This window comes from Thermothielavioides terrestris, chromosome 2, assembly GCF_000226115.1.
Source record: "Thermothielavioides terrestris NRRL 8126 chromosome 2, complete sequence".
Classification (NCBI taxonomy): Eukaryota; Fungi; Ascomycota; class Sordariomycetes; order Sordariales; family Chaetomiaceae; genus Thermothielavioides; species Thermothielavioides terrestris.
In genome coordinates, this window is record NC_016458.1 from 7,907,952 (window position 1) to 7,930,500 (window position 22,549).

General features: G+C 61.1%; 6 protein-coding genes across 6 annotated transcripts; 3 read left to right on the top strand and 3 right to left on the bottom strand.

Moving 5' to 3' along the window:
- Positions 1–1,199: 1,199 nt before the first annotated feature.
- Positions 1,200–2,773, top strand: THITE_2115741 (uncharacterized protein). The gene is made up of 3 exons (XM_003653314.1): positions 1,200–1,976; positions 2,040–2,144; positions 2,205–2,773. Exons 1-3 carry the CDS (start codon positions 1,321–1,323, stop codon positions 2,266–2,268), a joined length of 825 nt encoding a protein of 274 aa, XP_003653362.1. The 5' UTR covers positions 1,200–1,320; the 3' UTR covers positions 2,269–2,773.
- Positions 2,774–2,949: 176 nt separating this feature from the next.
- On the top strand, positions 2,950–4,470 carry THITE_151473 (uncharacterized protein; the record flags this gene model as incomplete). The annotated part of the gene is made up of 1 exon (XM_003653315.1): positions 2,950–4,470. One exon carries the CDS (start codon positions 2,950–2,952, stop codon positions 4,468–4,470), a length of 1,521 nt encoding a protein of 506 aa, XP_003653363.1.
- Positions 4,471–4,501: 31 nt separating this feature from the next.
- THITE_2115743 (uncharacterized protein) lies at positions 4,502–6,956 on the bottom strand. The gene is made up of 10 exons (XM_003653316.1): positions 6,612–6,956; positions 6,498–6,540; positions 6,345–6,430; positions 6,203–6,283; positions 6,031–6,153; positions 5,946–5,966; positions 5,726–5,887; positions 5,610–5,669; positions 5,452–5,552; positions 4,502–5,389 (listed from the first exon to the last, which is right to left on the bottom strand). The coding sequence occupies exons 1-10, from the start codon at positions 6,672–6,674 to the stop codon at positions 4,534–4,536; spliced, it is 1,596 nt and encodes a 531-aa protein (XP_003653364.1). The 5' UTR covers positions 6,675–6,956; the 3' UTR covers positions 4,502–4,533.
- A 3,430-nt stretch (positions 6,957–10,386) lies between these two features.
- On the top strand, positions 10,387–12,879 carry THITE_2115749 (uncharacterized protein). The gene is made up of 4 exons (XM_003653317.1): positions 10,387–10,536; positions 10,592–10,888; positions 10,946–11,827; positions 11,897–12,879. Exons 1-4 carry the CDS (start codon positions 10,500–10,502, stop codon positions 12,655–12,657), a joined length of 1,977 nt encoding a protein of 658 aa, XP_003653365.1. The 5' UTR covers positions 10,387–10,499; the 3' UTR covers positions 12,658–12,879.
- A 2,344-nt stretch (positions 12,880–15,223) lies between these two features.
- Positions 15,224–17,649, bottom strand: THITE_2115752 (uncharacterized protein). Its single transcript, XM_003653318.1, has 3 exons — positions 17,022–17,649; positions 16,672–16,896; positions 15,224–16,590 (listed from the first exon to the last, which is right to left on the bottom strand). Exons 1-3 carry the CDS (start codon positions 17,474–17,476, stop codon positions 15,852–15,854), a joined length of 1,419 nt encoding a protein of 472 aa, XP_003653366.1. The 5' UTR covers positions 17,477–17,649; the 3' UTR covers positions 15,224–15,851.
- Positions 17,650–18,522: 873 nt separating this feature from the next.
- Positions 18,523–22,304, bottom strand: THITE_2088508 (uncharacterized protein; the record flags this gene model as incomplete). Its single annotated transcript, XM_003653319.1, has 3 exons — positions 18,523–20,252; positions 20,305–20,511; positions 20,576–22,304. 3 exons carry the CDS (start codon positions 22,302–22,304, stop codon positions 18,523–18,525), a joined length of 3,666 nt encoding a protein of 1,221 aa, XP_003653367.1.
- Positions 22,305–22,549: the final 245 nt, after the last annotated feature.

Sequence of the window (22,549 nt, forward strand, 5' to 3'; positions counted from 1 at the left end):
GAGGAGGACGACGACGAGGAGAAGAAGGAGAAGACTGCAGGCGAGATTAGCGGCAGCAGCGGCGACAGCGGGCTCGAGCTGCGGGTGCTGGTGAAGATCTACCGCGACGGCGCGATGACGCAGGCGCTGGACGCGCTGCCGGCGGGGCACCCGGTCGAGTTCAAGGGCCCCGTGGGCAAGTTCGTGTACCACCACCACCACCGCCGCCACGGCGGAGGAGGCGGCCTGTGCGCGGTGAACGGGCGCGAGCGGACGGTGCGCCGGTTCGTGATGGTGTGCGGCGGCAGCGGGATCACGCCCGTGTTCGCCGTGCTGCGGGCCGCGATGCGGGAGACGGGCGCGGGCGCGCCGCACTGCCTTTTGCTGGACGGCAACCGCACCGAGGGGGATATCCTCCTGCGGGAGGAGCTGGCGCGCTTGGAGAGGGAGGGCGGCGGGCGATGCAGGGTTGTGCACGCGCTGAGCCGGCCCCCCGAGGGGTGGACGGGCGTGAGGGGCAGGTTGGATCGGGCGCTGTTTGAGCGGGAGGTCGGGGCGCCGCCGAGGGAGAGGGACGCCATGGTGTTGATCTGCGGGCCGCCGGGGATGGAGAAGGCGGCCAGGGAGGCGTTTCTGGGCATGGGCTGGGATGAAGAGGATCTGCTTTTCTTTTGAGACACTCGGGACAGGGACAGGGACAGCATCTCAGCGAGCGGCATGTGTATACGTTCATTGTTTGGTGACATTTTTCTTTTTCTCTCTTGTGATGACTGACGAAGACGTTTCTTACAATGTACATAGAAATGGGTTGCACAGCATTTTGGATAGCACGCGGAAAGCAGAGCGCATTTCGATGTCAATTGAGAGTCGATCGCAGTGACAAAGCTGTCCTGCGTTCAACGAACGTGGTCCCCCAGTCTGAGAGCGAGGTAAGTGATTCTGGCCCGGAGATGCTGAATCAAGTGGCAAATAATCGGGTGACATTGCGGTGAAAGGTTGTGTTTCGTGCTTCCCAACTTCAACGTATCTCCGAGGGTCTCTGAAACTGTGTTGTTCTAGGTTCCGTATTCTCGATGAGCTCCGGAAATGCAGGGCACGGCAAGATGCATGTATTCCCGTAATCCGTAAGACGTAACTTTACCTGGTTATTGTATTTAACGCTGAGCATCACGTGACGGTTCACCCGCAGCTTGGATTCGCCAATTGGATGCGGCGCATTGCAACTGCTGCTGGGCTCGAGAAGCTCTGACGTCGGAGCCAGCAGCATCCGCGGCACCAGCGGCACCGAGCACCACCCCGAGCGAAATTCGCTCTCCGCGGCAGAAACCACCACCCACCACGATGCGCGCGACGCTCCGCCTCCTCGCCGCCGCGCGGCCGGCGGCGCGGTATCTCGAAGCGGGCGCTCCGACGGGCCTGACGGGGCTTGCCACGCACGCCTCGCCGCGCTCGACGCTGCTCTATCTCTATGCGTCGACGCTCGAGAAGCTGAAGGCCGTGCCCGAGCACTCGCTCTACCGCCAGTCGGTCGAGGCGCTCACCCAGCACCGCATGGCGCTCGTCGAGGAGGTCGTCCCGCCGGGCTACGACGAGTGGCACGAGCGCGCCAAGAAGCTGCTCGACGAGCACCCGGACCAGTTCACCGTCGCGTCCGGCACCAGCGTCAAAGGCGCCGCCGCCTTCAAGGTTGAGCGCAACGGCGAAACGTTCGTCGTGCGCCACATCCCCCCGGAGGAGGACATGCGGTACCAGGAGTGGGACGGCGAGCTCGACGAGGGCCCCGTGCGCGAGGACAGCAGGACGGCCGAGGAGAAGGAATACCTGCAGCGCATGTCCGAGAGGCGAGACCCGGCCGACGTCGAGCGTGCGGAGTCGGACCCGGAGCTGCAGTTGACGGCCGAGGAGAAGGAATACCTGCAGCACATGCCCAAGAGGCCAGACCCGGCCGACGTCGAGCATGTGGAGTTGGAGCCGGAGCCGCAGTTGACGGCCGACCAGTGGGTGTTGCACCGGCCAGATGCAGGGAGGACTGGATGCTGACGCGAGTCTACTTCCTGCAGGATGTCGGAGCTCGAGAACAAGATTGGCGCCGGCCTGATCGAGGAGGTGATCCAGGTGGCCGAGGGCGAGCTCCGCCTGGTGGACACTATGATTCAGTCTAAGGTGTAAGCGGCACTCTACCACTGCACCTTCCCGGGTTGCCATATGCTGACGAGATCTTTTAGCTGGGAGCCGCTGGAGGAGCAGCCGGCTGAAGGGCAATGGGTCTACTTTGAGCGGAAGCCGTAAAGACGACTCATGCTTGGGGTGTCCCACGACGGAGGAATTGTACATAAATAGACTGCGGGTACAAACACGTCTGGTTGGTCAATTGGTCCTCATTAAACTGCCGTCTCTTCTGGCCCCTGAGTCGTTGAAGGAGAGAATTCGCGGAAGAGGCCTGGAAAACGGAGATGAGAGAGAGCTGCGATGGCAAGTTGCTGGAGGGTGAGCGGTCATGCCGAGATAGACGGTGCTAAGCAGCCAGCAAATTGTTTTTGGATATATGCTCTGAAGGTGTGTCGTAGCTGAAGGCCGTTTCCGTGCATTATCCTTTCTTGTATCATGGGCGGATTATTTGTCTCTGCAACGGCTCTGTATCAAGCACTTACACATGGACCCCGTTGTAACAGCAGACCTCACCTTCAAAATTTGTTACATCATCAAGGACTTCACCCTTCAACTTCAAGGTATCGGAGCCCCCCAAAAACGGTTATCTTGCCAACCAGCCCTACCAATAGGATGGAGAATTTGCCTGAACTGTTAGTGGGTTCGACCGATTGAAGACGACTACAGTGACAAAAGGCGGCGTTCTGGACACGCAGTCGCACTCACTGAAGGCCTCATCATCGCTGCTTCATTCATCTCATCCCATAACACCATTCACCAAGCAGGTCATCATATCCACATTCAAACTTGCACAACCCAAAAATGGAAGGCCCTTCAAACAACCCGCGGCGCAAGCGCAAGCGCGCAGCCTCAGACGCCATCATCAACCCGCTCTCGCACTCCCCCGACACCCTCCGACAATTCGCCGTCGCCGGGTACCCAGCCGAGCAACCGCTCCCATCCAAGGCCTACCCGGGCTTCCCGCACCGGCCTGCCCATTACCAAAGCCGCCACCGTCGCGGCCCCGCTCTCCCGGAGGAAGGCAGCAACAGCAACAACAACAACAACAACAACAACAACAACAACACCGAGGCGAAACCCCCCAGCGACGCAGACGCCAACGCCGACGCGGACATCGACACCGCCACCGAAGCCAGCGACGCAGCAGCAGGCTGGCAAACCACCACCACCGACGACGGCGACGAAACAGCCACCGACACAGACCATCACCATTCTGCTTCTCCCAGACCCAGCCATAGCCACCGCCGCCTCGGCAAGCCGAAGAAGCAGGACCGAATAGCCCGCGCCTACCGCGCCCGCACGGGCTGCCTCGTGGCCGCCGTGCAGCGCTGCCTCGCCGAGGGCGACGTGGCGCGGGCGCGGCGCGCGTTCGGCCTGCTGGCGCGGGCGCGGGTCAACGGGCGGCGGGTGGACCTGCGGTTCGGGCGGGCGTGGGAGATGGGCGCCGAGGTGTTGCTGCGGGAGGGAGAGGAGGAGGAGGAAAAGCGCCCCGTTCCGGGGGAGGAAGGGGAAGAGGAAGAGGAGGAGGAGGAGGAGGAGGAGGAGGAGGAGGAAGAGAGGCGACTGGCGCGGGCGGAGGAAAGGCTCGAGCGGCTGAGGGCGTACTACCGCTTCCTGATCCAGCAGTACCCCTTCAACAAGGCGCACCCGGCCACCACCGCGGAGGGCGTGCTGGACTTCCAGGCCGCGCTGTTTGGGGCCGAGATGGAGGCGGCGCATGCGAGCCACAGGCGGGGGCTGGCGCGGTTGCGGCGCTCCCGCGAGGTCGACGACGATGACGGCGGTATGGACGTCGACGAGCCGGCGGCGGACTACGGCTACGAGCCGGGCGGCGGCTGGGACGGCGGCGACGAGGCACCGCAGCGGGCAGACCACCACCACGACCACCATCACCACCTGCGCGGGCTCAGCCACCGCGCGCTGCGCGCCCGCGAGAGGGAGGACGAGCTGCGCCTGGCGGCGCTGCAGCGCATGACCGACGTCGCGCAGCGCATGGACACCGTCATGGAGACCCCGCCGTTCTCGCGCGACCCGGAGCTGCTCCGGCTCAGGGCCATGGCGGCGCTGTACCTCGGGGACCTGGAGGTGCCGCCGGCGCCGCGGTCCGACGCGGAGGACAGCGAGGGCAGGAGAGCGCGGGCGGAGCAGCGCAGGACGGCCCGGCGCCTTTTGCTGCGCATCAAGGAGGGCGGCGGGGAGCTGAAGGACCATGACGAGGCGCTTTTGGAGTCGCTGCGGTCGGACGATGAAGAGGATGAAGCGGATGAGGAGGACCGGGAGACTTCGCCGTTACCCATGTTCTCGTCAATGGGAGGAGCTTAATTATTTAATTAAGGGAGAACAGACTCTGACTACGACTACAGAACCAAACTAGAACAAGACATTTCAGCCCACTTGCATGGCAATCCCCTTCTCCTTGCCCCAGCGCTGGTAGATGAGCGCGCGGTTCCCGTTCCCGACCACGACGCACCACTCGCCCTCGGGGCTCCAGCCGACCTGCCTGCCGACGAACCCGCCGTCGATCTGCAGCGTGCGGTGCGCCTTGACGTAGCCCACCGGGTTCGACAGGTCGTACATCTCGGCCCACGCCTGCAGCGTCTCGCGCGTGTAGCCGCCCAGCACGGCCGCGCTCTCCGGGTCCGGGCTGGCCGAGACCATCGACTCCTTGTCGCCGCCGACGGCAAACGAGAGCGACCGCAGGCTCGCCGTGCCGTCCCCCGCCGCTGCCGCCTGGGAAGTCGCGGCGGAGGCGGTGGCGCCGGCGGGCGTCTTCTTCCCGCGCTTGACCACCAGCCAGGACGGCTTCGGCACGGCAGCGGCGGCGTCCGCCCCCGCGAGCGGCTGCCGGCTGGCGCGCTGCTGCGCCTCCTTCAGGTCGGCCATGTAGGCGCGGTAGGAGCCGAAGCGGGCGAGGTCCCAGAAGAAGGTGCGCGACTTGGCGTTGGCGAAGGCCAGGATGGGGTGCTTGCCGGGGGCGTGGAAGACGCGGAAGCGCATGAAGAACTGCACGCCGCAGTCGGGCGTGTGGAACTGGGCCAGGCGCGTGAACATGGCCGGGCGCGACGACGGCGACAGCGTCGGCGCGAAGTAGGACCGCGTCTGCTTGGCCATGTCGGTCGGCGTCGGCGCGTCCAGCGGGTCCGGGATCGGGTCCGCCGACGAGAAGCCCTCGATCTGCCAGAGCACGATCGTGTCTTCGTGGCAGGCCCGCGAAAGGATCAGGTCGCCGTAGAAGGCTACGCTGGAGGGCGGTGAGAAAAGAATAGGAAGGACCAGGGCTGGAAGCGACGGGGCGGGTCTTACCAGTCTACGAGGTTGTGGTGGATTTCAGAAGAGGAGAAATGCGGATAGTGAATCACAATGGGTACGTCGACGTGTCCCGAAGGGAATTCTGGAAGAGCCCACTTCGGCTGGTCAGTTTGTGGTTTTTGCTCTCTCGGCCGTGTCTGCTGGCGGCTTACGAGGTTGATGACTTGGTCGTGGCCTGCGGAAAGCACATAACGACCATTGTTATGGAACGCCTGGGCAACTTTTAGCAACCCGCACAAGATTTGTTTTGAGAGAACAGCATACGTACTACACTCAGCAAGTCGTATGAATGACCTTCACCGCCGAGGATGCAGACGCAGGACTGCTTCTCGTGGGCGGCTGCCAGGCTCCATATTCTGATGGTTGTGTCGTCGGATGCCGAGGCTATGATCAGCGGGTTATCAGGAGAGGTAGCGAGATCGTTGATGCCCTAACCACTGTAAGCGGCGGCGCTCGCTCTCCAGAATTTGACGCCCGGCCGCACTTACTCCGCCATGGCCGACAAGTGTCTGTCCGCAGGATTAGCTACCATTGACAACGGCTAAGAGCTCCCGACCCGGCATCTAGGCTTACCCTGACCAGCTTCCCCTGCTTCACATTGTACACTTTGATGTTGTAATCGTTGCCGGCGACGCAGAGCCACGCTTCATGCGTGACTGGGTCCTTCGACCAGCAGCTGGCGCAGTTCGCGGCGTCCTATGGCGAGGTTAGACAAGCCGTCGCAGAAATACCAGAGTTGACCTACGCTCTCGTCCCGGATAAGTTGTATTATCTCGCACGGATTCGTGTCTTTGTCCGTTGTTTGTGTCAACCGGCAGATCACCGCCTTTTCGATTGCAGGGCTAGGTCAGCACCGTTCGTGACTGAAGGGCAACCTGGCTTCTTACATGCTTCTTGCTTGTTGCCGCAAATATTGGAGGGGCGCCCGGAGGGTTGTAGGGGTAGAACTTGACGTCGAAGAACTCGGCCAGGTCTGAGGGCCCCAGTCAGCCATGTCAGCCAACCTACGAGACCGAGGAGACCTGTCTCTTGATACAAACCTTGGCTTGCTACCTGGTCCTTGGAAAGGTACTTGCAGTCGTCCTGTGCATTGTGTGAGTGAGTGTCGTGTGGCCTGGCGGGTTCATGATGAGAGTTTGAGAAGCGCATCGCACCTGGAAGATGAAGGAAGCACGCAGCCTGGGAAGCTCCCACTCGGCTGACTCGGGCAACGGCATCTGCAGCACTAACGAGGGTATGACTTCCTCGAACCTTGCAAGTCTTCCAGCGGGTTTGTGAACAGTATGTGGATGGGTCAAGGCGCGGTTGAGCTTCAGATCGCGTTGTGTGGATGGCCGCCGTGAAACTGCCAAAAGCCAAGCTGTATTCCGTAGGCTTTGCGGAATCGGTTACAGTTCGGGTCTTGTTATCTTCTCCGATGGTTGCTGCGCTTTACAGCCAAGCAGTTGTTGAATCTGATAGCCCGGTAACGCAGCGGAGTGGGTCAGAACTTCAATTAGAGTTGTAACTTGGTCAACGCGTCAAACACGCGACGTGACCGGCGAGTTCCTTCAGTGCACCTAACGGATGCAATTCAATTGATGATAATTCTCACTCAACATAGCAAGCAATCAAAACTGTCTATTTAAATCATCATCACCCAGGGCCTTTCCTTACAGGTCAGGCATACATACCATCCTTACAAAAGTCAACTCACTACATAATCTCCCGAAGCTTGTCCTCGTTCAAGCCAGCCAGCCAGCACTGGTAAAATGCTCCTTCTGAGGCGTTCTGACCCTCCAATGGACCTCGCCAGCCGTCTTCCACTCAGCCGAGAGAGCCCGCCATTTCCCAATCAGCGAGCTCCGCGAACTTGTTGTTGTCGACGATGCAGTTAAGTTTCACCAAGTCGTTGTGCATCAACCCCATGGCCGGATTACTGGGTATTGGTGCGTTGGGGGTCGACAGAAGTCATCCGGTGTGGGATGGTTAGTGCCGGCCGTAGTATAACAGCACGTCCGCTTAACGGTCCATGGCTGGTTTGTCGTCTGCGCTCGACCAGTATGGGTTCATGACGGGTCGAAGGATTCTCCCCTGACCTAGTGACCGATGATTGATGTTGCCTACATGTGGCCGGGCCTCATCGACAAACGGGCAGACAGTCACCCAACGGCTGAGCTTGCCGAATCGGCCGACGGCTATCAACTCCCATCATCGAACCTCATAGTGCATGCTGGGTGTGCCAGGCTGTGCCGCCCCAAGTTGAAGCTTGTTCTCCCCGGCAGCCGGGCTCCAAAGATTCAACCAATTGCTGCAGTAGCCGCGCGTCGCATCAGCAGCGCTCACCGCACATCAGAAGTCCTTTCTTTTGCTTCAGTCTTCGTGATGCGTCGCCAGCCGGCCGCGGCAGCGAGCCCGCATTCAGGGATTCAAGAGAGTTCCCCATTCGCGGACAGGTGCGGGAGGTGTTGATTCCTATCACTCCAGCGCCATGGTAACGTGGTGGTCCTGGCGAATCGGGATGGAAGCGTGGATGGAAATCCAGGGAAACAACTTGGGAAAGCAAGAGTGCAGATCGCTGGCGCTTCGCAAACCCGCCAATGGTAGCACAAGAACAGCTCGACGGAGAATGCCATTGCCCTGCTTGGTGCTCCAGGGTCGCGAAAATCGTTGGCGATCCCCTCCTCTCGCTCCAGCACCCAGAGGTACACTCCACTCCTTCCGTCATGTAATCGGTACCTTCAACCCCACGCCGCCAAGGAAGCAGGTCGAAGCTGTCCGTGAAATGTTCTGTCAGATAACTATCAGAACAGAGAAGTCGGGGAAGAACAGATGCCATCGCGTTCTTTGGAAGTTTGTCTGCAAACGGCCAGCTCATGCTAGTTATCATCTGCCCGTCAACCGGTAACACTCGAGGTACCCGTTAATGTTACCTAGTGTACGGAATACACAGGAACATGACTGTGTGCCAGACTGCATACACTAAGGTACACTACCTTTAGGTAGTACCTCCGTAGTGTATTCCGCACACGACAGTAAACCGTCCAACCGACCGCGCTTCACCGGCGCCTTGCCCTTTGATTTGGGCCGTCCTTCGTGGTGGAACAGCGATATTCGCTGGGGTTCGGCCCTGACGATCATGCGAAGGAGCCGAGATGGAAATTTCGATGGCCCCGACCAGCGGGTACACTAACTCGCCATGAAGAATAGTGCACTGGCAGTGTACATACCAGGTAGTTTAGTGTAGTATACGTGCTGTATGTATTCCGTACCGATACAGAACCCGCTCAACTCGCCTGTGGATGGAACAACACCTTGATGGCCGCGACAGACTGAGCATCCCACGAGTCAAAAGGGACAGCAAGTTCCATCATCTTGGAGATCACCTGGGCATAGGAGATTTGCATTCTCTACTCCCCACAGAGTCGGCGGTGCGCAACTCCCATGGCAGTTCTCTCAGTAGTCCGTATCCTGTGCGTTCTCTCCCGCCAGACGAAGTCAATCCCGTGCCGGGCACCTGGCAGGCCCAAAACCCAACAAAACCCAAAAGGCCAGGTCCGAGTCTGTGGTTCTTGCCAAATATGGCTAGGCGTCCGCGGATGGCATTGGTTCCGGCATTTAGTGTAGTGAATGTACCTCCGTATTGTGAACATCCTTCCAGGTTCGTCGTTCGCTGACGTGGGGAGCAAAATTCGGCTTCTTGCCGCCGGGATTGCGTCCCGTCTTCTCTCGAGTATCCCAAGTGCCCATTTCCCGCTCTGTTATCTGAAGACTTTGGGCCTTTGGGCTGGCGGAAGCTCGCGGCATCCGCGCCATGTCCCAAAGTTATCACCCATGCCGCCCCATGCTGCTCCTAGCCAAGACGCTATATATTGCAAGGTGGATGGCAATATCTACACTAACTCTCGTGAATGTTAGCCTCGTTTCGCTCGACTTCAACTTCTCTTCTTGAGGATCGCGGGTTCGCGCTGCATCTGCAGCACCTCCCAAACAGCATAGGAAGCGCGTTCCCGCAGCGTGCCGTGGTGCAAGCCCTTCCCGTCTCGGTCTCACAGGCCAGGCCCAGTCCTGGGTCCAGTGTCTCGTTTGAACAGTAAACAGCCACCTTGCCCAACCTTTCTGTCCTCCTCCTCATTTTGTACTGTGTGAGCCCCTCTCGAACCAGCGGTTCGAAGAGCACTCACAAAACCGCGTTGTCAATCACTTGGCCTTGGAAAGACCTGTCTCTTTCCCTGGCCCAGTGTCGAGGCGGCCAAACAAACGCGAGAAAAAGCGACGTCGAACTCCAGATACAAACCGTGGACTGCACCGACAATCCTCGGCCGTGACCGTGCAATTTCAACCGCCAGCGATTCAGAGCGTCCCCGCTTGGCTTCTGGTGCTCTCCGAGGCCTGACTGCACAAAACCGAAGACATTGCCCGCAGTGCGACGCTGCCGGCGCTTTCGGTTGCGATTCGGCCTGTGGTTCCGGGCCAGCCAGCAGTTTGAGGGCTTCTCCTCACCAGTGTGTGCTGCATGCACCCGTCTCGCTGGGCCTCTCGGTGCTGCTCTCGACCAGCCCGCGTTCCCTCCTCCTTCCGCCAGAGTTCCCTGTTCTCCCCTCGGTCTCCCAACCGTCCCCCCAAGGACCAGCCATCGGTGGAACGGGTGGGACTTGATACATTGGGCTCCCAGGTGACGGCGGGATCTCTGTACTACGTGCTCCGGTTGGCAGACCACGGTCGCAGCGGTCGAGGACATCACGCACAAGCAAGGCCGCGGGATACGCGACGCTTTCCTGTTGCAGCGTCTTGTGGCCCCGTCAGTCTTCTCGCTCCCGGTCCCTAGCGAACTCATGAAGCACGCCCGAGCTCACGCTCTTGCCGCACCGCCCGCCCTGCGTGCTCCTGCTTGAGCTGCACGATATCCCGTTTGGTTCCTGGCTCGGCGCCTCCTTTTGGAACTAGCTTCTCCCGCCCGATATTACCTCGCTGTCCATCACCGCATGGAGAGCAAGCTGTAACCGAATTCTCCTGCACTTCCGGCCAGCTCGCTCCCGCGGGCCCCGCCGTCATCAGCCCCCATGGACCCGCGAGACCAGACATTCATAACCATCCACAGTGGGTTCAACACGGCCGAGTTCTGCGTCGCCGGCTGACTGTCGTCCTTGCCCAGACCTCACCCCCGATGCCAACATTCTCTTTGCGTCCGATTCGATCCTCGACATTCTGGGGTACCAGCCCGACGAGGTCAGGGGGAAGTCAGCGTTTGACTATTTCCACCCCGACGAGGTGCCGTTTGCGCGTTCGATCCACAGCCGAGGCGTCCTGCTAGACAAGGCCGCCGTCCTCCACTACGCCCGCATTCTTTCCAGAACCGGCCAGTGGGTCAGCTGCGAATGCTGCTTCACCGTCGTGCACAATGTCTTGGTGGCGTCGACGAGCATATATTTTAAGGGGGCGAGGAGTGAAAGTGCGGATTTGAACCCCAGGCTGGCACTTGTGTCCTGGCGCTAATGTGTCCGTCTAGGGAGGGCGAGGGACGCGCCCCAGGTCCGCCGCATATTCTCCACCTCGCCGCGGGATCCTCGATACCACATGCTGGAACACCTCTCGCCGAAGTTCGAAATGCCTCCCATGGAGCGGGAACCCCGTGCCGCGCTTATTCTCAACCGGTTCACTCGGAACCTGACCATCATGTACGCGACAGATGCTGTCATCCAAATTCTGGGGCTACGGCCGGCTGAGCTCCTGGAGCGGCCCTTCTACGAGTGCATCCAGCCCAACTGCCTCGAAGAAGCTGAAAGGTGTTTGGAAAGCGCCAAGGCGAACGAGTCGATTGCCTACTTGCGCTTCTGGTACAAGGACCCGCGAATTGACTTGAGCGATGCGGAAAACGAGGAAGAGGAGGATGAAGCTGACGACCTGGAGGACGAAGCGGAAGAAAGGAGCTGCAGTCCTGACGGAAGCGAACTGGACGTCAAGGATGTCAAGGTCGGGGATGATGGCATGGACATTAGCGAAGAGCCGGCTGCACGGGGCGTTGACGGCGGCCGCGGCGGCGGAGGGAGCGAAAGCGGGGGTGCCTCAAGCGCTCTCCGTGCCTCAATACCGCGCGAGCGTCGTCCGCAGGCGCCCCGGACATTCGAGCTCGAGGCTGTCGTCTCCTGTACGTCAGACGGGCTGGTCGTGGTGTTGCGCAGAGCGCGGCCCCCTATACTGGACCCACAACCACCTGTGCTACCTGCGCCCTTCAACTTCGAGAACGGCCTGTTCGCGGCGCCGTGGGGTCTCCAGCCGATCGAACCTTACTTCCCACCTGAGCTCCTCTACACATTCCGCCCGCCGTTCCTGCCGCAGTACATGCCGTTGCGCGAGTGCGTCAAAGCGGCGGGCGGGCCACCTTTCGATCGTACGTTATCCCCTAGCCTCGGCCATGCTGGCGTCGAAGCTGTCCCAGAACTAACACGGCAGCATGCAGAGCTGATGCGGTCGATACGGGACGTGGCCGTCTTTGCCTGGGCAGTAACCGGCATCAACGGGACGCTCGCCAGCTACGGCCAGGGCCGACCCATGCTCGGCGCCCAACCGGTGGATGGGCTGCCGGTCTGGGAGCCGGACACTCGGCCGACCACATATCCGCCTCCCGCAGACCAGACACCAACCCGAGCGGATGGCGCCAGCGACCTGGCCAAGGACCCGCCCTTCGGCCGCGGCAGCATCTACCCCGCCGAGTCCCCCATGCACGCCTACCGCACCCGACACGCGTCCCTCGACGAGGGGATGTACAACACTACCACCAGCAGCATCATCAGCAGCAGTAGCAGCAGTAGCGGCAGCCGGCCAGCGCTGTGGGGCGCGCCGTCAACCCCGGCCAGCGCCACCTTTCCATACACCCACGCCAGCAGCACCAGCAGCGGCAGCAGCAGCAGCGGGTACGAGCGGGGGCAATATCCGCAGCACCGCCGCCCGCCGCTGCGCCCGGCCTTCTCGGTCGACGCGCTGCAGGACCACGCGCGTCACCAGCAGCAGCAGGCCTCCTCCACCACCTCCTCCTCCGCCTCCTCCAACGCGACCTACGTGCCGACCATGTCGTGGTCTGAGCCGGCGGCCGCGGCGAGGAGGACGTGCGCGCCGAGCTACGGCGGCGGGGCGTCTGCGGGAGGCCCGTCGTCGTCGGCGGCGGCGAGCGTGGGCGAGTTGTCGGGCCGCGGCGCACAGGCGGGGAGGTACTTCTGGTAGTCCGTCCCAGCAGGCTATGGTCGTGGCAGTGTGAGTTGGGTGTTTGTTTGGTGGGGTGGGTATTAATATTGCGGGCTGGCGGTAGATGCAGGCGCTGGATGGGTTTGAATTGCCCGCCGTGGAAATCATGACGTCCGTGTTGTGCTTTTTGACATTAACGGGACGGCAAGGGGGAGAAGAAGGGCGGGAGGAATCTGGCTCAGCGGCTATCTGCGACAAGGTCATAGGGCTCAGAGTCTGAACATTTCTATATTTTGTCTTAATTTATATCTGGGTCTTCTCTGAGAGGGCACGCAAAAGGGCAAACTGGCAAGGCAAGGCAAGCTCAAGGGTAAGGGCAAGGCAGGCGGCGGGACTTGGGCAAAAAGCTTGGGATCTTTGGGTTGTTTGGTTCTGGGTTGGATACCTTATTACACTCACCATCATTGTTGTCATCCTCATCCTCAGGCTTGAGTGCGGTGGTCAGCATCATGATTGTTATTACGAGTACTATTAATGGCGGGATTTTGTCGAGCGTTAAATTCCTGTTCAGCAACTTTGGGGTTGTAGGTAGGTATGTACAGTACAAGCCAGCTCTTGCGTCGCTGTATCTGTACATAGTATGTACATACATGCACATTGGAAGGGAATGACGCAGCGGAGGATAGGGGACGCAGAGGTAGATGAAGACATGGCGCAGTGTGGACACCCCCCGTCAAGGACAATGGACGCGACGACCAGCACATGTGACTGGCCAGTGTATTCCTGGTATGAGATTTCGATGTCGGCATCCAGCCGGGCCATCGGAAGTGTTCATGTGGTCGGAACCGCTGCTGTTACGGAACTGTGCCTTCACCTCGTTGTCTCCTCAATAAATCAGATCTTCCGCGTTACGCGCTGAAGGGACAGCGCTGAAGGGACACGGTACGGCACGTAGTACACGAGGGACTCCTCGTTCACTGCACCCACGGACGGCTATCATGACTATCTGCTATTTTCTCTGGCGATTCGGAGCATGGACCATGGAGCTGGGCGTCGCGCGGATTCCCGGCGGTGTGGTTTTCGACGAGTTCAGGATTGGCGGGGGGGTGTTGCTGCACAGTTCGGGAGGGGGAGAGGAGGAGAGGAGAGGAACGAGGCGAGGCTGGTGGTGCTGAGAGCGAGGAGGGGGTGGAGATTGAAATTATTGGGCTCAGGGTCCCGACCATTTGATTCGCCTCTATTGCTGTGAGTAGTGCTGAATCTTGAAGGGCTGGTTGTTTGGGGGAAGTTGGGGCGAATTGGTGTGGACGATGAGCTGTGTTGTATTTGAGAGTTCGCATTGACGTCGAGGTTATGGTCCTCGACAGGGCAGTTCTGTCCAGTAATGTTACCATTGGCGTTACGCCGTAACGTTAAGGTATGTGGCTTTCGAAATGTTGAAAGCAGCGAAATTTAGACCTCTGTTAGTTACCGGTGTTTGACCCACATTTGCTGGCAGGAGCTTGGGCCTGCAACGTCAGTTGGCTTGCGCAAGCTTGAGGAAACCGTGGACCCTTTGGCCCTGCTCGATGCCATATCCAAACTCCTGCACGACGGCCGCAGCACCCTGCACCAACATCACGGTTCCCCCTATACGCACATAGCATCCGATCCCATCAAGCACCCCAACGCAACTCGGCGTGCCGCCGACACCGCGACCATGGCCGCGCCAAGCCGCCGCGACTACCAGAACGTGCCGGCCGTCGACATGACGACGACGAGCTGATCGACCCGGACGACGGTGCGTCTGCTCCTCCCTCCGCATCATCAGTCTTTAGCTAACCACCTACCTCCCCCTGGCCCCTCTAACAGCCGACCTCAACACCTTCGACGACCCGCTCTCCACCACCACCCACCAACCCACCCCATCCACCTCCACCACCTCCGCCTCGCGCAACAACAACAACCCGCCTCTCGTATCCGGCACCATCGGCTCGGCAACGACCGCCGCCTCGGCCGCCTGGACAAGCCGCATCCCAGGCGAGGACCGCGCGGCGCCGCGGTCGACCATCGACGAGTCCGTGTGGGCGACCCTGCGGCGCGACCTGCTGGCCGTGTGGGCCACCCTGCGCGAGGTGCTGTACCCGCGGCACCTGCTGTCCTTCTCGTCGCGCACGGGCGGCTCGCTGCGCGGCGCGTACGCGACGCTGCGCGCCGGCGGCGGGCTGGCGGCCGCGCGCGAGGAGCTCGCTGGCCTCGCGGGCAGCGTCGCGAGCGATGCCGAGGGCTTGCTTAGCGGCGAGTATTTCCAGGCCGCTGGCCAGGCGGAGGGCGGGGGGAGGAGGGTCGGGCTCGGCGCCGGGTGGGATCTGTGGGGTCCGCTGATTTTCTGTTTGATGCTCAGCACGCTGCTGTGCTTGAAGAGCAGGGAGCAGCAGCGGGAGGTGGTGTTCAGTGGGGTGTTTGCGATGGTGTGGATTGGGATGGCGGTCGTCACGCTGCAGATCAAGTTGCTGGGGGGGAATATGTGAGTTGTCTCGTGTCTCGTGCTCTTTTCATGCTGACGACGGAGGTGTTTTGTCCTCCTTGGCTGGGCTGGGTTGGGCTGGGCTAACGTTTGTCTGTTTGCAGCTCCTTCGCGCAGAGCATCTGCGTCATTGGCTACACGCTGTTCCCGCTCGTCATTGCCGCGCTGCTGTCGGCGCTCAGCCTGCACTGGATCGCGAGGATCCCGGTGTACCTCGTGCTGGTGGCCTGGTCGCTGGCCGCGGGCATCAGCATCCTGGGCGGCAGCGGGGTCGTCAAGAACCGCGTCGGCCTGGCTGTGTATCCGCTGTTTGTCTTCTACTTGGGCCTGGGCTGTCTGTGCTTCATCAGCTGATTGCTGTCCTCGGTTAACAAGACGCGAGAGGGAGTTGTTCTGTCGAGGAAGGGGTCGGGGTTGGTTCACTGTGTATTTCTAGAATATCCTTTGCAATTGTACAACCCCTTTGTGGGCCGGGTCCGGACCGGGTGTCTCAAAGATGGCCTTCTACGGCGTTGAGTTAACATGGACAGACTGTTGATTTTCCAGGCAGTGGTTTGCTAAGCCGACATTCCGACAGATAGGTCCTGTGCCTCGGCATGAAAGATAAAATGCTCCGTCATTTTGCTTGCTCTATTTCCTGCGCACGCTTTATATAAGTCCATCTCCCGTCATGTCTACCTGATGCCCGCCGGGATAAAGCAGTGTTTATGCGAAATATAACAACTCTTCAGCGCTCAGAAACACCCCCGGCAGCCGCAGTCACAAGCTCCTCTGGGTTCGGATAGTACAGCGCGGCGACGGCGATGGCAATGTACACAATCACGCACAGCGCGCCCTCGAGGTAGTTGGTCTTCTGGTCGCGCAGGAAGTTGCCGACGGTGATGATGGCCAGCAGCAGCACGACGATGTCGAAGGTCTCAAAGTTCAGCCCCATGTCCTTGTCGAGCCCCCAGCCGACGATGACGACGAGCGGGGCGTTGAACAGGGCGGTCTGCAGCGTGGCGCCCAGCACGTGCGACAGCGCAAAGTTCATCTGGTCGTCGTACGCCTCGTCCACCGCCGTCAGGTGCTCGGCCGCCTTCTCGACCAGCGGCACGAGGATGAGGCCGACGAAGGCGTCCGACACGTGCCGCTCCTCGACGATGAAGTGGATCTGGTCGACCAGGGCGATGGCGATGATGGTCACGAGCGCGATGGCAACCGCCAGCGCGAGGACGCACTCGGTGAACGTCAGCCGGTGGTGCATGCGCGACTCGTGCCTGTCGGTGTCGCGCTCCTCGTCGGCGACGAAGATGGCGTCGTAGATGCCGTGGTGTGTGCGCGCCTGGAAGAAGAGGTAGATGAAGTAGGCGATCATGAGCAGCACCGCGGTGCTGCGCGAGATGTGGATCGTCTTGGCCTCCAGATCGGCAATATTGCTGCCGAGCGAGTGCTCGAACACGGTCGGGATGGCGAGGCCAAAGCCGCTGGACATAAGGTCAGCAAGTAAGGACTTATAACCGCCTCCCCCCCCCCCCCCCCCCCCCAACCGGGAGTGTGCAACTCACGCTGTCAGGAGCAACCCGTTGCCCGCTTCGCTGACGGTCTCGCTGAACGAGGACTCTTCGCGCTTCAGGCCGCCGGCAACGAAGCACAGGCCCAGACACAGCAGCATGGTCGCCAGTACCGATCCCAGGATGGCCGCCTTAATGACCTGGATGTAGTTGATTCCGGGGACGTCAGGCCGCGTAATCAGGACGATGAACATGATGATCTCGACGAGGCCACCCAGCCTGAATCAGTCAGCCAGTCAGCACACACACGCCCTGCCTTCTGCCAGCACCCTCCCCTCCTCCTTTTACCGAACCCCCACCCCAATCCCCATTCCCATAGGAAAAAAAAGAAGAAATGCACGCACGTAGTCTCGATAATAACCCCCATCACATGCGGCACCTTCCTGCCCAGCTCCTGCCCGGCAAACCCGATGAGGTTCGCGCACGGCACCATGGCCAGGTAGCTCAGGATGAAGATGACGAGGTGGTTGTCCGGTAGGGCATAGCGTACGGCGATGGCGGCCGGCACGACAGGCCACAGCACGTTGACGGCGCGCGAGGCCCACGAGGCCGAGCGGAACACGTTGCGGAGGAACAGCAGCGGGTGGATTCCCGAGCGGCCGGACTCGCCCTCGGGGCGGACCGCGAGCACACCGGCGAACTTCTCCGCCTGGGTCGGCGTCCGCTCCAGCGGGAGGTCGGTTGTGTGGAGGGGCAGCTGGGTGTCATTGGAGTGGGCGGTGTTGTTGCGGGTGGAGGTGGCGGTGGCTTGGGATTTCTCCGGGAGTGGTGAGGAGGATGAGGTCGGTGGTTGGGACATTGTTGGCGAAGGGGATTGGGAGTGGTGTTGTTTACTTTGCTGTTCGCCAGTCATTCGCAGAGCTGCTTCTTCCGTTGCGAAGCTGGTGGGTTGTCAATTCAATGAAGGGCTTGGTTTGGTCCGTCAATTCGCGGACAGGTCATCGGCAACCATCCGCGGCTTCGTTGTGGGAATGAGATCCCGTCTCACCTCTTGAATTCCTCGAACTTGGGGAGGTAGGTGAGGTTGGTGACGGGATGCCGCTGCAGTGCTGAAATACCTACGCTAAGTTACACATTAAGTACGGCGCAAATCACGCTGGGCCCCTGGCCAACGAGCGGCACTCCGGAGCGAGGAAAAGCATCTTCCATGGGACCAAACCCAAACGACGCCGCCAAGACGGTGCCGTGGGGAAGCTGGAAACTGAAAGCTGACGCCGAGCGCCATGAGCCACCTGGCGCGTGCTGCTTGGCTCATGTTTCAGGAGCCCGGCATCGTAATTGAATGGATCTGCCAAGCTGCGAGACATGGGCGGCCTCACAGACGAGTGACACAGTAAGCAGGGTCTGCGGAGCGCACCATCTGTGGAATCAACCAACACCGCGTCTCGTTGGTCCGACGTGCCTCTGCCGTACACAGCACACTACACTAGTGTAGTGGACTGACTGATACTCGATTCAGTTGCGCTTGGCTGTTTCTGAGCCGCCGTCGTGCAGAGTTTGGGCGCCGCAACCGCAGCATTCTGTTGGGAATGGACCGCGGAGATCAGACACAGCCCCCTGAAAGGCCAAGCTCGGCAAAAAGCTTGGCTGGCAGGAGGCCTGAATCCCCACACTTCGTCCGAGACAGGTCCAACTCCCGAGCCGGGGGAGGACACTGGGAAAGAAATATGAGCGGCAATGGCGTTTGCTGCCCAAACAGGCAAAGGGAATCGTGATCATTTCTTGAGCGTGGCGACGTATGTACACAGTAGTGTAGTGTAGCTTGAGATAGCGACGGCGGCCCGGCCCGGCGGAAGCGTATCCACAGCAGGTGCTATACGAGTTGTATATTAGATCGGTCGTTAGTTATTCGCCGCCCTGCAACGTTATTTCCCCCTTTTCTTCGCCTTCCACCATCAAGCCCCTGCCATCTCTCGTCGGCACCGGGCTCGCAAGCACGACCGTCTCGACGCCCGCGGGGCTGGCCTCCTCGGGGCCCATGGGCAGCGCGTCGACGTCGATCTCCTCGTCCAGCAAGGCCTTCAAGACGACCTCGCAGCCGGCCTTGCTCATGACCTCGTTCATCTCCTTGCACAGCTCCGACGCGCAGCACTCGACGCACCCGCCGAGGCACGCGCAGGCCGAGACCCTGTCGAGGGCCTGCCGCAGCAGCATGTCCACGAACTCGAACGCCTTGGTGTTGATGCCCGACCCGCCGGCGCCGCCCTTGGCGTCGTAAAAGGTCAGCCGCGCCGGCCGCTTGCGCTGCGTCTCGCGCCGGGCGAACTCCTTCAGCGCGCTCTTGCACTCGGTCCTGACGTCGCCCGGCATGCTGACGACGAAGTTGGGGATCAGGCTCATGACGGCGTGCTGGGCGGCGTGGATGGCCGCGGCGACGTGCAGGCGGCGGGCGGTGAGGATGTCGAGCGCGCGTTTCGGCACGTCGAGCCACATGCCCTTGCTGTGGCGCACCACCGGCGGGTTGTCGACCTGCACAGCATCGAGGATGCGCCCGCGCCGCGCATCCACCTTGAAGTAGCCGAAGACGACCTGCTTGATGCGGATCGCGCCGTAGTAGGCGCGCCAGCGCGAGCCGCGCAGCCGCTTGACGGCCTCCGTCTCGACCGGGTCGATGTCGGTGTAGTCGCGCTGCGACGTTAGCCAGTCGACCTTGACCCGCTCGACGCGCGCGAGTTTCTGGTCCGGGTTGAAGTCCCGCACGAGGTACGTGTCGCCCTGGTGGAGGAAGATGGCGCCGTCGTAGATGGTGAACGTGGCGCGGGAGGCTTCGAGCTCTTCGAGCACGATGTTGCGGCCGTGCGTGATGTCGACGATGGCGAAGTGATCTTCCTCCGTGTCGCGGATCGACACGAACTTGGAGGGGAGAGGCCGGAACCGGTCGTGGCAGTGGTAGAAGCCCGTCTCGTCCTTGATGAGCCGTTCCTCGCAGACCTGGGCCAGATCGCTGCCGAAGTAGACGGCGTCTTCTGCCGGCTGGATCGGCATCTCGTACGCAGCGCACTGAATGTGCCCCTCTTTGACCAGCATGTTGTCCAGGTCGACCTGCAGCTCGCAGTTCGGCTTGGTGAACAGCTCGTCGGGGTTCTGCATGTAGTACTGATCGACCGCGAAGCTGTCTCCGACCAAGATGGACAGCGAGTCCTTGTTCCTGCGCCCCGCCCTGCCGCTCTGCTGCCGGAGATTGGCAATCGTGTACGGGAATCCCCACGTAAGCACGCAGTCGAGGGTGCCGATATCGACGCCAAGCTCGAGAGCCGTGGTGGCGATGATGCCGAGCAGCTTGCCCTCGAACATCTCGGTCTCGATCCGGCGCCGGTCCTGGGCAGTGTAGCCGCCGCGGTAGCCCATGACCCGCGGGACAACCTCGCTCCGGCCGAGCGTCTCCAGCTCCTGCTTCACAGCGCCGACCAGCTTCTCGCACTGCTCACGGACCCTGCAGAAGGCAATCACCCTGACTCCGCGCAGGATCAGCTGGCAGAACAAGCGTGCACACTCCAGCATGGCGTTCCCACGCCCGCTTGCCGGGTCGCCGGGGACTTTGTAGGGCGTGTTCCAGCAGAGGAACTCCTTCCGCCCTGCCGACGTCAGCATTTTCTGTTATCTCGACGAGAGCCAAAATCCACCTACCCGAAGGGGAGCCGTCGAAGTCGATCAAGCGGACATCGTCGATGCCGAATATCGTTTTGAAGTGCTGCTCAGGGTTCGCCACGGTAGCGGAGCACGAGATGAACTTGACGTGCCTGTTGCCCAGCGCCGCACAGGTCCGGCGGAGGCGCCGCATGATGAAGGCGACGTGGGAGCCCAGCAGGCCGTTGTAGTAGTGTAGTTCATCCACTGCCGCCGTCAGCGCGGAGCGCTTTGCAAGCTCGAGGAATATGCGTTAAATATAGGTACTTACCAACGACGTACTTCAGATTCTTCAGAAACGTGCGCCACTTGTCCTCCTGGGGCAGAATGGTTATGTGCAGCATATCTGGGTTCGTGAAGATGATGCGTGCCTCGTCGCGGATGGTGCCCCGCTCGTTCATGGGCGTGTCGCCGTCGAACGTCTCGACCAGCACGTCCTCCAAACCGGGCATGTAGCTCATCATGTCCTTCAGGCTGCGCCTCTGGTCCTGGGCGAGCGCCTTCGTGGGGAAGACGTACATGGCCCGCGTGTTGGGGTCCCGCTCCAGGGCGTGCAGCACGGGGAGCTGGTAGATCAGCGACTTGCCCGAGCTAGTCGATGTCGCCACCACTACGTTGTGTCCCGCATGCAAGGCATTGATGGCCTCGGCTTGGTGGGCGTAGAACTGCGTGATGCCTTTCGCGTTGTACAGCGTGTTGACCAGGTCCTGGCTGAGCAGGAAGTCGAGGTCGCCGTAGACGGCCTCCTGCGCCTCGAACACCCTGTGTCCGTCCGGCACGATCTGGCCCGTGTACCACGGACACTCCCGGATCTCCTGCACGATCTCGGCGATGCTCTTGCGCTCGCGGGGGATCGTCGGCGGGAGGGCACCGTCCAGGGGCGGCCGTGGCTGCGGCTCCGCCTGTGTCGGCCGCGGGATGTACCTCTCCCGCTCCTGCAGCAACATCACCTCGGGATCGACGCGCTCGGCGATGCACCGCGCTAGGAACGCGTGCACGGCCTGCTCAAACCGCCGATTCCGCCGCTCAATCAGCCGCATGACCTGCTTCTGGCTGAACACGGGCATCCGCATGCGGTCCTCCCTGTCGCGGGGCCGACCACCGCCAGTGCTCCCATTCTTCCCATCCGCCCTGAGCTCCCCATCCAAGAACTCAAACACCAGCACCTCATCGCCCCGCCCGTCCCGGCTCCCTCCCACATCTTCTCTGAAATACGCCTCCCTTTCCTCCCCGCCCAAAGACACCGCCAACGCGGCCTCATCCACGAACTCGAACCTCACCGGCCTTGCCTGACTCCCCTGTCGTGCCCTTATCTCGCCCCCTGCCCGCGAACCACCCCCTCCCAGCACACCCTCACCCTCGGCACCTCCGCCGCCACCAGCGCTCTCACCATCAAACCAGCACCGCACGGCCACAACAGCCGCGACGTCCTCCACGCACAGCGGCGCGCGCGTGTGCGCCTCGACGGCGGGCCGCAGCGTGTCCCAGGCGGGCGCGACGTGCCGGCGGGCCGAGAGGAAGGTGGACACGGTGTTGAGGGCGCGGTGGGTTTTGACGAGGTGGGTTAGGTAGGGCGGGTAGGAGTGTACTCCTCCAGCATCGTTGGTGGTGATGGTGCTGCTGCGGCTGCTTTGCGTCGGGGGTGGTGATTTTGGTGTCGGTTTTTTGTCTGATGTGCGCTTGCTTGCGGGCTTGGGCTTGGGCTGCTTGGGGTTGTTGGGATTGGGGCCGCGTTTCCTTTTCCGGGTTTGCACTTTGTTCTGATCCTGGTTCGGTGTGATCTCGAGCTCGTGGTCCCCGGGGGTGAGAGGTTCAAGCTGTTTTGTTATTGTTGTTGTTGTAGGCGACAGGGCTGATGCTTCCGTTGGGGAGTTGATTGCTGGTGGCCCTGGCGATGACGATGGCTCGTCGTCGGGCCCCGTTAGTTCAGTGGCTAGGCACCCGCGCTTGCGTTTGCCTAGTTTAGCCATCGGGACGACTCCGTCGCTGGCGGCAGACATGATGTCGGCCTGCGCTGCGGGATGGCGATTGGGATCTAAAGTGGGAAGAGGCGATGTCCGAGAGAAGAGTGGGTTAAAGTGGGGGACGTGGCAAGCGCGTTAATTGATGCGCGAAAGTGGCGGGAGAGCACGTGCTAAACGCTCCCTTGTTCCGGGACATGCCCACTGTAATTCAGGGGCTGCCAGGAGAAGAGGGGCTAGGTAAATTTACCTCGTCAGACATTGTAATCGAGTACACACAACGA

Excerpts from the sequence above, each read along its gene's own strand:
- THITE_2115743 (XM_003653316.1), bottom strand. The coding sequence starts at position 6,674 with ATGCCGTTGCCCGAGTCAGCCGAGTGGGAGCTTCCCAGGCTGCGTGCT. Across the intron at positions 5,888-5,945 it reads CACTTGTCGGCCATGGCGGA|GGCATCAACGATCTCGCTAC; the intron begins GTAAGTGCGGCC and ends TACAGTGGTTAG. Across the intron at positions 5,553-5,609 it reads ACGACCAAGTCATCAACCTC|TGGGCTCTTCCAGAATTCCC; the intron begins GTAAGCCGCCAG and ends GACCAGCCGAAG.
- THITE_2115741 (XM_003653314.1), top strand. The coding sequence starts at position 1,321 with ATGCGCGCGACGCTCCGCCTCCTCGCCGCCGCGCGGCCGGCGGCGCGG. Across the intron at positions 1,977-2,039 it reads CCGCAGTTGACGGCCGACCA|GATGTCGGAGCTCGAGAACA; the intron begins GTGGGTGTTGCA and ends TACTTCCTGCAG. Across the intron at positions 2,145-2,204 it reads ACTATGATTCAGTCTAAGGT|CTGGGAGCCGCTGGAGGAGC; the intron begins GTAAGCGGCACT and ends GAGATCTTTTAG.
- THITE_2115749 (XM_003653317.1), top strand. The coding sequence starts at position 10,500 with ATGGACCCGCGAGACCAGACATTCATAACCATCCACA. Across the intron at positions 10,537-10,591 it reads GACATTCATAACCATCCACA|ACCTCACCCCCGATGCCAAC; the intron begins GTGGGTTCAACA and ends GTCCTTGCCCAG. Across the intron at positions 11,828-11,896 it reads GGGCGGGCCACCTTTCGATC|AGCTGATGCGGTCGATACGG; the intron begins GTACGTTATCCC and ends GGCAGCATGCAG.
- THITE_2115752 (XM_003653318.1), bottom strand. The coding sequence starts at position 17,476 with ATGTCCCAACCACCGACCTCATCCTCCTCACCACTCCCGGAGAAATCC. Across the intron at positions 16,897-17,021 it reads GGGGTTATTATCGAGACTAC|GCTGGGTGGCCTCGTCGAGA; the intron begins GTGCGTGCATTT and ends TGACTGATTCAG. Across the intron at positions 16,591-16,671 it reads AACGGGTTGCTCCTGACAGC|CGGCTTTGGCCTCGCCATCC; the intron begins GTGAGTTGCACA and ends CCTTATGTCCAG.